This window comes from Panthera leo, chromosome A3 (assembly GCF_018350215.1).
Source record: "Panthera leo isolate Ple1 chromosome A3, P.leo_Ple1_pat1.1, whole genome shotgun sequence".
Classification (NCBI taxonomy): domain Eukaryota; kingdom Metazoa; phylum Chordata; class Mammalia; order Carnivora; family Felidae; genus Panthera; species Panthera leo.
The window spans coordinates 15,538,300-15,552,005 of record NC_056681.1 but is presented as its reverse complement, the minus strand read 5'-3'; the positions used below and the strand labels follow the sequence as shown (position 1 = coordinate 15,552,005).

At 45.0% G+C, this 13,706-nt stretch overlaps 1 protein-coding gene across 1 annotated transcript; it reads left to right on the top strand.

Moving 5' to 3' along the window:
- The first annotated feature begins 10,621 nt into the window (after positions 1-10,621).
- On the top strand, positions 10,622-13,285 carry LOC122214892 (antileukoproteinase-like). Its single transcript, XM_042930118.1, has 4 exons — positions 10,622-10,749; positions 11,678-11,839; positions 12,115-12,264; positions 13,039-13,285. Exons 1-4 carry the CDS (start codon positions 10,665-10,667, stop codon positions 13,065-13,067), a joined length of 426 nt encoding a protein of 141 aa, XP_042786052.1. The 5' UTR covers positions 10,622-10,664; the 3' UTR covers positions 13,068-13,285.
- Positions 13,286-13,706: the final 421 nt, after the last annotated feature.

Here is a 13,706-nt window from a genome sequence, read left to right as displayed (position 1 = left end):
ATCAGGGGGATTAGCTCCTTTTCTATGATATTAACGGAGAATATTTGTTCCAAATTTTTCTGTCTTTTGATTTTGACTATAATTTCTTTTTTCTCTTTCCTTTTTTTTGACATGCATTGAAAAATTATTACAGTTTTCCTTATATCATTTCTCCAGTGACTTGAAATGCCACATTTATCATACATTATATTTCCATTTGTAGCTGAGTCTTCTCTGGAGCTTTCTATTTTGTTCCTTTAACTAATCTATCCGTATACCAATACCACACTGCTTTAACTCTAGAGACATGATACTATCATTTAACATATGGTAAGGCTAGTCCTTTGATACTTTCCTTTTTTCAGGGATTTCCTAGTTATTCTTGCTTGTTTACTTTTCATATGAAGTTTAGAATCAATCAACTCCTCTAAGCCCTGGGGGAAAAAAAAAACCTAATCGGTACTTTGTTGAGGTCATGTGAAATTAACTTGAAGAAATTGGACAGTTTTATTATGCTGCAAGCATTCCATCCAAGGACAAGGGATGTCTTCCTAACTAAGTGTACTTTTGAGTCTTTCAGAAATGCTTTAAAATTTTGGTAATTTCTTATGGTGTTTATTTCTGGTGTTTAAATGTTTTGTTGTGTTATAAATGAAATGTTCCCTTACATTAAATCTTCTAACTTCTTGTTGATACATAAGAAAAGCAATGATTTTTTAATATTAATACAAAATTCTTTGTTGGGTTTAGCATAGAATCTTTTGACTTTGATAGATACACGATCACGTCATCTGCAATGATAATTTTAATTATTTATTTGTAATTTTCATGTGTCTAATTTTTAAAATCCTGTACAACACACTGCTAATTCTTCCAGTATAATATGAAATGGTAGTGAAGTTAGTGGATATCTTTCTTCTTAACCTTAATGGAAAAGGATTTGTGTCTTATCCTTAATGAAAAAGGATTTGTGTCTTAACCTTAATGGAAAAGGATTTGGGTCTCTCCATGGAGTAGGTCTTGGTCAATTTTTTAGTTTATCAAATGTGTATATAGTTTTTAAAAAGAATGAATGAGAGTTGACTTTTTGGAAGGTCTTTTCAGCATCTGTGAGAAAATTTTATATCTACTTACATAATTCTGTGCAAATAAACCTCTCATGATTTTAGAAACTTTCCTTGTTGAGGGGCACCTGGGTGGCTCAGTTGGTTAAGCGTTTGACTCTGGATTTTGACTCAGGTCATAAGCTCACAGTTCCTGGGATTGAGTCCCCCATCAGGCTCTGTGCTGACAGCACAGCTAACTGCTTGGAATTCTCTCTCTCCCTCTCTCTCTGCCCCTCCCCTGTTCTCTCTCTCTCTCTCTCTGTCCCCCACTCTCTCTCAAAATAAATAAACTTTAAAAAAAAGAATTTTCCCTGTTGGGTAGGTAGGTATTTTCCCTTGTTATTTCTTATGTTGTGTATTTGTGCTTCCTTACTTTATTGATTAGATTAGCTCGCCATTGATGTATTTTTATGGATCTTTTTCTGAAGATACCATTTTATTGGTTAGTTCAGCATACTTTTGGGGTTCCTAACTTGTTACTTTCTGCTTTTATCTATAGTAATGCTTTTTATTTTTCTCACTTTGGTTTACTTTTGTGTTTCTTTTACACTTTTTGAGCTGGGTATTTAATTTATTTTCACCCTTTCAATTTTTTTTCTATTCATATTTAAAACTATGGATGCTTCTTGGATTACTGCTTAACTCACATCACTTAGAGTCTCATATACAACATTTTCATTATGAGTAATTTTTAGAAATTCTGTGATTCTAGTTTTTATTTCCTCTTTGACCTAACCAACCATTGTTTTACAGAATTTCTAAATTTCTGGGAAGAAAATTACTTAAAAAAAGTATTACTAATCTCTTACTATGTTGCATGGCTACTAGAGAATATCATTTGTATTGTTTCTATTTTATGAGAACATACTGGGGATTTCTTTGTGATTTGGTATATAATGAATATTTTTTAATGTTCCACTGCTTGAGAAACAGTACAGTTTCTGTTATCAGTGTCCAAAATTAAACGCACATCTACAAAAGTACAGTGTGAATTATATTGTTTAGATCTTCTGTATTTTTACTGTCTTGGTCAGAGGCATTTTACAGGTGCCATTGGAGACTCACAGACTTCGCTAGAATTGTTTTTCTTTAAGGGGAAGAAAAATGAAATAATAAGGCAATTCATCTCTGGAAGAAACAAAAATTGTACGAAGAATGAAATGTAATCATGGCATACAACTTGACCCAGTAGTGACAATTATCCTTGTTATCCTTGAGTACGAATTTTACCAATAAAAGTAGCATTTTAACCTTCAAGCTGTGTACTGCATTGCTATGTTAAGGAAAACAAATTAATTTGAGGTACTCTAGACAGTATAGTTCCAATTTTGTAAAATAACACACAGAACAAAAGCTGGGGTGGGGCGCCTGGGTAGCCCAGTTGGTTAAGCGTCCGACTTTGGCTCAGGTCATGATCTTGCAGTTTGTGAGTTCGAGCCCTGCATCGGGCTCTGTGCTGACAGCTCAGAGCCTGGAGCCTGCTTAGGATTCTGTGTCTCCCTCTCTCTGCCCCTCCCCTGCTTGTGCTCTTACTCTCTCAAAAATAAATAAACATTAAAAAAAGAAGAAGAACAAAAGCTGGGGTAAATACATGAGAATATTGAGTATCTATAATGAAACAGCTGGCAAGCTTTATCTTCTCATTTATGCTTTCTGGCAGGTTATAGTCTTCCAGTGCGGTCCCAGCACCCTTAACAGAGCTTCTGTGCTGGGGGTTATGTGGTTGGGGGACTGGCTGAGTCCCCCAACTGTCCCACCGTGTCCTCTCTGCTGGCTCCCCAGACGATCGTACTTTCTCTTTCCCTCACCACCCTCCAGGGCCACTCCCCTGGGGACCCATTTCAGTTCCCATTTCAGCAGAGACTTGGGGCAGTGCCTAGGAGGGAATTGAATTCAGCTTTGTCAAAACCTCCAAAATTCAAACCAGGAAGAATCTGGCTGTGGGGATCGATGAGGCTGTGAGGACGGTAGGAAGTCTTGGGGTCACAGCTGTCTCCCTCTGATGATTGGGAAGGATCTTAGTTATTTATTTTTTTGTATTTTATTTTATTTGTATTTTTTTTTAATTCCAGTATAGCTAATATACAGTGTTATGGGAAGAATTTTATCTGTAAGACTCCCTGTTTTTTGCCCACTCTTTCCAAATCTCTCTGTGGCACTGGTCTCAGGTTTCTTTCCTGGAGCCTCCACGTGCACTCAGATCTTGACCCAAAGAAGGATTCTCTACTTGTCCTATCTCTGAACTGGCATAATTGCCTTTAAAAATATATATAGCCTTGGGGCACCTGGGTGGCTCAGTGGCTCAGTCGGTTAAGTGTCTGACTTTAGCTCAGGTCGTGATTTCATGAGTCCGAGCCCCGCATGGGGCTCTGTGCTGACCGTCAGAGCCTGCTTTGGATCCTCTCTCTCTCTCTCTCTCTCTGCCCCTCCCCTTCCCTCTCTCTCTCTCTCTGTCTCTCAAAAATAAATAAACATAAAAAAAAGAAGAAATACTGAAGTCCCGTTTTTAAAAAAATAGCCTTCTTAAATAACATGGAATAAAATGACAATATCTGGACAAGGTCAGGTGGCCCCAGGCACAGCCACAAGTTGGTGACACAGTGTCAGTGGGTCGGGGGGAGGAAGGGACTTGCAGCCAAGGCAAAGGGGCATGTGCTGGTCAGAGCAGAGAGAAACAGATCCAAGAGCGGGCAGGAGGTGGATGGCACAGAACAACTGCAGTGCAGACACCACGGCCTGAGGCCCCGAATGCAGTTCAGCAGCACCCGCTGCGGTGATGTGTGCGGGGCCCTTAAGGTAAAAATCATAGCCACTATTTACTGACGGTGACGGCTTTCTATGTGATAACAACTCTACCGAGTGAGGAAGTTAAAGCCCTCCTTGGAGGCAAGAGGAGACCGTGCCTCAGAAGGCTGGTGATTCTTCCAGCATCACAGAGGTGGTTGGTTGCGGCACCGGGACTTTCCAGAAGGTGCACCAGCTTCGTGGGTGCAGGAACCCCCACAGTCACACTGGGGTGAATCTCTGCTGCCCCCACCTTGAAATCCTTAACGGTTTCTAACAAGGGGCTTTGCATTTTTGGTTTGCACTGGGCCCCGCAGATTATGTAGCTGGCACAGGTAGGTTCTGGGTCGTCCTTCTTCTCTCCACACTTGCCCAAAGTCTGTTCGTTGATTATGGAAACTTTTATAATGAAATTCACCTGGAGGCATTACTATTCCATCTTGATTACTTCTTTATAGGTATTTGAATTTCTTGAATCCCTCAGCCCCACTGGTGTTCTGACGTTTGTGATTGCCTCTGGGAGGGGAGGATGAAAATGAGTGTGGTCGTGTCAGAGGAGACCTATATTTTGCTTTTAGTGGGGTTTTTTTTTTTTTTTGCTTTTTTTTTAAAGAACGTTTTTACTTTTTGTAATGTTATATATTTACTTTGAGAGAGAGTGAGCTAGCACGAGTGGGGGAGGGGCAGAGAGAGAGGGTGAAAATTTCCAGCAGGCTCCACACTGTCAGCACAGAGCCCTACTCAGGGCTGCATCCCATCAACCGTGAATCATCTCCTGAGCTGAAATCCAGAGTCCGGGCTTAACCAACTGAGCCACCCACGTGGCCCTAGTGGTTTGTTATTTTTAAATTAAGTTTCCAGGGGTGGCTCAGTTGGTTAAGCATCTGACTCTTGGTTTTGGCTCAGGTCATGATCTCACAGTTTCGTGAGTTCGGGTCCTGGGTGGGGCTCTGTTCATGGCATGGAGCCTGCTTGGGATTCTCTCTCTCCCTCTCTCTCTCTGCCCATCCCCCACTCAGGTGCCTTGTGTCTCTGAAAATAAATAAACTTAAAAAAAATATAAATTTCTGATCTAATTGCAGGTGAAACCTTTCAGCCCTCTTCACTCTAAAATCACTTACAACATGGGGCACCTGGGTGGCTCAGTCAGTTAAGCACCTGACCTCAATTCAGGTCATGATCTCACGGTTCATGAGTTCGAGCCCCACGTCGGGCCCTGTGCTGACAGCATGGAGCCTCCTCGGGATTCTCCCTCCTTCTCTCTCCCTGCCCTTCCCCTACTTGCACTTCCCATCTCTCTCAAAAATAAACATTTTTAAAAAGAAATTAAAAAATCTATTGCTTTTAAAGAATAATAATATATGATCAGACTTTAAAAATTTTTTTTTTTAATTTTTTTTTAACGTTTATTTATTTTTGGGACAGAGAGAGACAGAGCATGAACGGGGGAGGGGCAGAGAGAGAGGGAGACACAGAATCGGAAGCAGGCTCCAGGCTCTGAGCCATCAGCCCAGAGCCTGACGCGGGGCTCGAACTCACGGACCGCGAGATCGTGACCTGAGCTGAAGTCGGACGCTTAACCGACGGAGCCACCCAGGCGCCCCCAGACTTTAAAATTTTTATCAATCACTGATGAAAACTGAGGTCTTCTTTCATTTTACATACATGATTATTTATGAGGCCAAATATATATTCAAGAACTCCAATAGTCACGATATAATCAATATCCATGTACTTGATGCTGCATTAGCAAGCAATTGCAAAGTCTTCATGGCATGGCACTGTGCAAGTTTATTTCCACAGACTCAACAGATTTGTGGGGGTGGTCGAGAGGTCTTTCAAACCTTCTGTAAGCTTCAAAAGACCCTTCTAGGGTCTAGCTCTTCTAGGAAGAGCCGGGTAGGGAAAACCTGAGCAGGAAGGACTTCATCTGTAAAGTTCATTTCCGGTGGGAGGAGATCTGACAGCTACCATTGTCCATCAGATCGCTGGTAGAGAGGGGGTGTGGTTGATGTGATGCTCCCTTATTTTTTACCCCATTTCTCAATCTGCACCTTCTGGCTCAGTCCAGCAGGTTTGTATCCTGACACCCTCCACCAACGTGTTGGCACCAGGCCACCATCTCAAGTGACCTGCCTCACGGTAGAGGCACCCTTCGTTCCCCTTAGAGATTGTTGTTAGCGTGTTTCAGAGAACCTCTTCCAAATATAAGAAAGGAGCACTACAAATCCGGACTTGAATGAGTGTCCCCAAGGACTACCATGAATTGGGAAGGGGGGACTCATGCTTGGCTAATGGCTGTTCCAGGCTTCCTTCATTAGTTCATTCAATGAATTATTTATTGTTTCACTCATTCAATATGTACCGTGTCATGTTCCTGAACTACATAAGAGGTATTGTCTTTGGTCTGATGACAGTTGCAGTCTACATATGCCAGTCATTGAGCTAGGTGCTGGGATATATCTTTTTGGTTGAGTTATTCTGGAAGCAGACCCTGGGGCAGTAATTTGAGGACAAGTAACTTATTTAGGAGGTGATCCAAGGAACACTATTCAGAGAATAGGTTTGTGAGACAGGGAAGAAGGAAGCCAAGAAGAGTGCAATACTGAGAAGATAGCTATTATGGGCAACTGGGGCTCAATACTATCAGAAAACTCTGGAAGGTGGTATAGAACCTGCCTTGGAATTTCCCATCCAGGGTAAAAAGATGGGGTATTTATCCTCCAGTTCCTATCTGTCACTGGCTGAAGCATTTGGCTCCCCTGACTTGGGCTGAGAGACAACCTTCAGGCAGGATAGCCCAGGTACTTATATTAGATGCCACTAGAAGGTACCGGGATGGTGAATGCCTTGAAATTATGGACAGGGCACAGACAGGGTCAGCTATAAAACTTAATTGTAAACTATAGTCAAAAAACTTGGGCTGGAATCAAGATTTACTATAAAGCTACATGTCTTAATCTGCTCTGGCTGCTATAAGAAAATATCCTAAACTGGGTGGCTTAAGCAGCAGAAATTGATTTCTCACAGTTCTGAAGCCTGGGAAGTCCAAAATCAAGGGGCTGGCAGGTTTGGTGTCTGGTGAGAACCTTCTTCCCGGTTTGCAGATGGACACCTTCCTACTGTGTCTTCACATGACAGAGAGAGAGAGAAAGATCATCTCTCTCATATCTCTTCTTATAATAGCACTAATCCCATTCATGAGGGCTTCACCCTCATGACCTAAACATCTCCCAAAGGCCTTACTTCCTGGTGCCACTACAATGGGGACCAAGGCTTCAACGCATGAATTTTGAGGAAACACAGACATTCAGTCCATAGCACTACAGCAACGCAGGCATTGTGGTACTGGCCAAAAGACAGGCCTGTGCATCGATAGGGGTGCAGAAAGAGATTTATGGAAATAGAGTCAATTGTTAACAAAAGTACAAAGAGAATTCACTGGAGGAAAGAAAATGGTTTTTTCAGCAAACGATGCCAGAACAACTGAACATCCATATATATATAAATATTAACCTTGATCCATGCTTCACATCATTTATAAAAACTAACTCAAAATCGATCACAGACATAATCGCAAAAATTACAACTATAAAACTTTGAAAAGAAAGCATACGGAGAAAATCTTTGTGGCTTTGGGCTATACAAAGATTTCTCAGGTGCAACAGCAAAATCATAATGAAGAAAAAATGATAAGTGGTATCTCATCAAAATTAAAAACTTCTGGGGGCGCCTGGGTGGCTCAGTCGGTTAAGTGTCCAACTTTGGCTCAAGTCATGATCTTACGGCTTGTGAGTTCAGGCCTTGCGTCGGGCTCTGTGCTGACAGTTCAGAGCCTGGAGCCTGCTTAGGATTCTGTGTCTCCCTCTCTCTCTCTGCCCCTCTGCCCCTCGCTCTCTCTCTCTCTCTCAAAAATAAATAAGAACATTAAAAATTTAACAAAAATTTTAAAAACTTCTGATCTTTGTTTTCTTAAAATTTTTTTTTAATGTTTATTTATTTTTGAGACAGAGAGAGAGAGAGCATGAATAGGGGAGGGGCAGAGAGAGAGGGAGACACAGAATCCAAAACAGGCTCCAGGCTCTGAGCTGTCAGCACAGAGCCCAACGCGGGGCTCAAACTCACGGACCGTGAGATCATGACCTGAGCTGAAGTCGGACGCTTAACCAACCGAGCCACCCAGGCGCCCCTAAAACTTCTGATCTTTGAAAACCATTGTTAAGAAAATAAAGACGGGCCGCCAATTGGGGAGAACTACCGGCAAAATGCATATCTGATAAAGTGTTTGTATATAGAATATATACAAAGACTTCAGAATTCAGTAATAAGAAAACAACCCAATAAAAATGGGTAAAAGATTTGAACAGACACTTCACCAAAGAATACATACAGATAGGAGATCAGCACACGAAAATCATCACTTCGCGATTAGTCTTTAGGGAAATGTAAAGTAAAAGCTCGATGAAATCTACTACCTATTTATTAGGATGGCCCAAAGCAAGCAGACAAACAAAAACAAAAACCCCAAAAAACAACAAAAAAACACCAAAAACCAAAACAACAACAACAACAAAAAGCAAGCAAACAAACAAAACCACACACACACCATCAATACCAAGTGCTGTCAGTGATGCGAAGCGATGACAAGTCTGGTGGGAATCCACTGCTGGTGGAAATGCAAAATGGTACAGCCACTCCGGAGATGGCCATTTCGTATAAAGTTAACACACATTTCTTCGCTACCTATCAATCTGCTTCTAGAAATTACCCAAGAGAAATGTAAGTCACATGAACACAAAAACCTGTCCGTGAATACTGACAACAGTTTTGTTTTCATCATACCAAAAACTAGGAGTAATCCAAAATTCCTTGCACTGGGGAATGCCTAAGCTGGGACATTTCCATCCAATGGGAATACTGCTAAGCCTTGCAAAGGAACGAACTCCTGGGACCATAGACATTCTGCTAAGTGAAAGAAGGCAGACTCAACAGGTTACATCCTGTTTGATTCTGTTCATATGACACCCTCCAAAAGGCAAAATGAGAGGGACAGAAAACACACCAATTGTTGCCAAGAGCTGAAGGCGGAGCACAGGATCGACTCCAAAGGGTGCCTGAGAATTTTGAAGGGGGATGGAACTCTTCTCTCTCTTGGTTGTGATGGTGGTTATGTGGCTTCGCACCTTTGTCAAGATTCAGAACCGCACACTAAACTGGTTGAGTTTTGGGGCACCTGGGTGGCTCAGTTGGTTAAGGGTCCAACTTCAGCTCAGGTCATGATCTCACGGTCTGTGAGTTCGAGCCCTGCATCGGGCTCTGGGCTGACAGCTCAGAGCCTGGAGCCTGTTTCGGATTCTGCGTCTCCCTCTCTCTCTGCCCCTCCCCCACTCATGCTCTGTCTCTCTCTCCCTCTCTCAAAAATAAATTTTAAAAAATTAGCATAAAAAAAAAAGAAAAAAAGAAAATAAGATTTCGTCCCGTCCTTTGCCCCCTTCGGCCTCTAGCACACAGGCTCACCCTTCCCTCCCCTCCCTCCCGGGAGGGTCCTGTGACAATTTGATGAGATCAGCACTACTGTTTACATTACTATGCCTGTGTGAACACCAGCCACAGCTGAGCTAGGAGCAAACCGCCTACTTCTCCTTTCTGGCGCAACTTTGTATTTTCTTTGACATGAAAAATTGTCAGGGGGTGTGTTTGGTTGGTTTTCCAGCACATACCGCTTTTCAACTGCACGCTCTTCGCTGGTTGCCGAAATCTTCTCCGCATGAGCTCGTATGCATCAGGTGTGTTATTAATTTCACCTTCCAGAAGGTGAATTTCCTGGAGCCCTCTGACCCTTTCCAGTCTGGCCTGGCTATCCCATGCATTTTTTTTTTTTCTTGGTTACACCGTAATGGGCTTCCTTTTGATATTTAGAAATGTTCCACACGAACTCCTTGCCACACAGCCAATGCTCAGTAAAATGAGAACCTTCGTGTAATTATGAAAGCACGGTGGAGGTAATTTGGGATGTGGGGAAACTTTCTGAGCACGTTCAACGACCCTCCTTGCTTACCCGGCTGTTCAGTTGACAGCTGGGAAGAGTTCTATGGGCTCATCTCAGGGCCAAGTAGCTCAAAATGGGTGTATTCCCATGCACTTCGCCTCCACCCAGTGCTCGGGGAAAGTGTTCCCTCTCCTCCAGCCTCTTCCACCCCCTTTATCTCCAGTCCTGCTCAGTGACCCAGTTGGATATTATTACCCCATCTCTTAGATGGGAAGACTGAGGCCTGAAGTGGTTTGGGTTGTTGTCCTCTCTTCACCATCCTACAGGGGCTCTTTGAGAAACCCCGGTGGGACTGGCCGAGTGCCTGGAACTGTATGTGTTACGTGAAAACAAGTCTGGAGCGAGCAGGCGAATCTGTCCCCTGATGTCTGGGAAAGGGAGTGACCCCGGTAATCCAGGAGTGTGGGACAGTCAAGGCAAGTAGAGAGGCTCCTTTGTAATGTCCTTCTGTTCCACCCTGTGCTCTCCCCTCGTGGCCCCTCCCCCACTCCACTCCAAAGGCCAAAGGCAGGTGGTTCCAGAAGTTTCCTGACCAGCCTGGTGACAACCCCCCCCCCCCCTTTCTACACATGTCCCTCCTGGGGGATAGAGCCATGGATACAGTGGAGTTCCTGTTTTCCCCTGAATTTCCTGCTTACAAAGAGCAGCTGGGAGGGCCCAGGGCAGTTCTGGAAAGACCACACCCTCAGGCAGAGGTACAAAGGGAGAGGCTGACTCTGGCCTCCACTGCCCCATCTGCCGTCACTATGAAACCGAGCAGCCTCATCACCTTCACGGTGCTCCTTGCCCTTGAAATCCTCACACCCTGGACTGCAGAAGGTACTAGCACAGGTGAGTTGGAGTCTCTTAGGCCGTATCCAGGTGCCAGGGTCAGTGATGGCTCCGCATGGCGGTAGCCTCTTCCTGCTAATCCAGGGATTGACCCTGTAGCCACCTTTCCAGTGGTCCGGCCCATGGCCCCTAATTTCTTTAAAAGAATTTTTTTTTTTTACATTTATTTATTTTTGAGAGACAGCATGAGACAGAGCACAAGCCGGGGAGGGACAGAGAGAGAAGGAGACACAGAATCTGAAGCAGGCTCCAGGCTCCGAGCAAGCTGTCAGCACAGAGCCCGATGCGGGGCTCGAACCCACAAACTGTGAGATCGTGACCTGAGCCGACGTCGGTCACTTAACCAACTGAGCCACCCAGGCGCCCCTCCTGGTCCCTAATTTCAAGTGTCTCTCTGAAGACTTCAGCTAAGAGTTTCTGAGCATCCAGAAACCCACCTTCTGCCAGATGGACCGGTTGACTCCAGCCCCCATATTGCTTGCTTTTCTTTCTCTACAGTTTCTTCTTTACCATTTGGTCTTTTTCTCTGTCACATCATTTCAGTCTCTGTCTGGTCACTCTTCCAAAATGTTCTTTTTTTCTCTTACTGTTTCTTTTTTCAAGGTCGCTCTCTTTCTCTATTTTCTTGTCAACCGATCTGCAATCTTCCCTTCGGGCTCTGACGAGTCGCCTCTCCTGCTATGGCAGTCCCTCTCTGCCTCCCTCCCAGTCAATCCCCGGCTGGGAGCACCTGACCATGAGCTCTATCCGGCTGCGTGCCGGAGGTGGCTCATACTGGCTCGCAACAGCTGAAGGCTACACTTTCAAGACTTTTTGAGCCAGTCCACGTTGCATTCATTGGTAGCTGGGAATCAGCCATGGTGGCAGTCCAGGATGGTGGTCATGACTCAGAATCATCTCCTTCTTCTTCCTTTGTTCTTGCCCGTAGAAAAAGTTAAGAGTGGAGCCTGCCCCTTCAGACCTCATGGCCTATGCCTTGTGTACGAGCCCCATGAATGCCTGAATGACTGGCAGTGTCCAAAGGATCAGAAATGCTGTCCCAGCATTTGCAGCAACAAATGCATGGATCCTGTAGACCCATCGGAGCAAGGTGAGGAAACAGAGTCCTGGAAGAGAGGACCAGAGGGATTTTAACTTGAGGACACACATCTTGGAGAAGTTGAGGGAGGCGGGGGGGGGGGGGGGGGGGGCAGCCGGCCAGCCCCTCAGCCACTCATTCGGCTAATGAGTCACTCTGTCTGTCAGACACTTGCAGCACTGGTTAGGGCCCCCTTGGCGGAAAGGGGGCTCCTTCGGGACACTCACTGGCCTCAGTCTGGGTGCTGAGGTAGAGAGGAAGTGATTGGCATGCCTTGTTCTCACCAGTTAAGGTCAATCCTGGGAGGTGTCCACTGGTCATTGGCGAGTGTAAGGAGCCCAACCCCCTAGACACCTGCCTGAATGACGGTGACTGCCTGACCGGTCTGAAGTGCTGCAAGGGGCCATGTGGGAATTCATGTGTTGAGCCACTGAAAGGTAAGATCTGGCACAGACCCGTATTCCCTAGCCGACGACAGGTCTCAACTCCCTGGTGCTCTCCCATGTGAAGGAGGATGCTTGGCCTCTCCCTACGTATCCTCCCCACCCACCACGCAGACCCACTGCCCTTCGACACCATTCACCCCCGGTTTTCTAAACAAGCAGTCCCCAGGGCCACCTATGACTGGCAGTTCTGGGTCCTGGAAGGGAAGGATTCCTGGAATGAGCCAGGCGAAAGGAGCCATGATACCAAAGGCAAGAAGTTGATCTTTTCCTATCACCTCTGCCTCTGGCTGACTATGTGACGGTGAGCAATGCCTGTATCCTTCTTAGCTCCAGTGTCCCCATCTGTAAAGCGGATACAAGTATGTCCACTGAGATACTACATGTAAAAGTGTCTCTTAAAACTTGAAGTGCCGTGTGCATTGAGAGAGCGTTGCCATGGTTGTGGCCTCGCTAGGGCTAGGTCACCTGGAACCATAAGAAAGCCCAGTGTGATGCCCAGGTGTAGAGGCCATTCCTGAATTATCTGGCCCAATGCCCTGATTTTACTAGAATGAAGATGGAAGCGGAGAGTCAACGGACAACATGAATTCGTTCTTGATTCCTAGATCAAAGACCACTGCTGTTTTGACCATTCCAGCACCGTGTTCTCTCTCTTATCCCAAGGAACACAGGGCCCTCTGAAAGGAGGACCTTCTGGGTGGGAGGAACACGAGGATCACTGGGATTGTTCCTGTGCTGAGGTTCTGTTTTATTTTCTTTCCACAGATACGTTCTCACCACTTCAACAAGATTAGGACTTCCTGGTACGTGTGGTTGGAGGATTCCTTTTCTCCCCAAACCAGAGAAAGAGGAAAGTGCCTTGATGAATGTGTGGCTTTGGGACCAACACCTCCAGGGGCCTAAGGTCAGGCTTGGTTTATCTGCGTGTGCCCAGCAGCCAACGTGAGGCTTGGCACACAAGAGGGAAATGTCTACTGGTTCTTGAAAAAATAAATACACCGTTTTCTCTGCATCTCTGTCTTCCTTGACTCATTGCGTCTGGTCTAGGGGATGAGGGGTGAGGTGAAGAAAGACAGATCTGCGTGTGTGTGGTTTTATCCCCCAAGCTAGGAAATGGAAAAGAAGAGAGCATTTCAGAGCCAAGCAGATATGGCTTTAAATCCTGCATCTGGGAGCGCCTGGGTGACTCAGTCAGTTGGGCGTCTGACTCTTGATTTAGGCTCAGGTCATGATCAAGTCCCTTGTTGGGCTCCGCATTGAGCATGCAGCCTGCTTGGGATTCTGTCTCCCTGTCTCCTTCTTCCCCTCTCCCCACACCCTCTCTTTCTCAAATAAAATTTAAAAAGAAAAATAAAAAAGAAATCCTGCATCTGTACATTACGGGCTCTGTAATTCGAGGCAAATCTGTGGGACTTGGTCCCACTGAGTCTCTG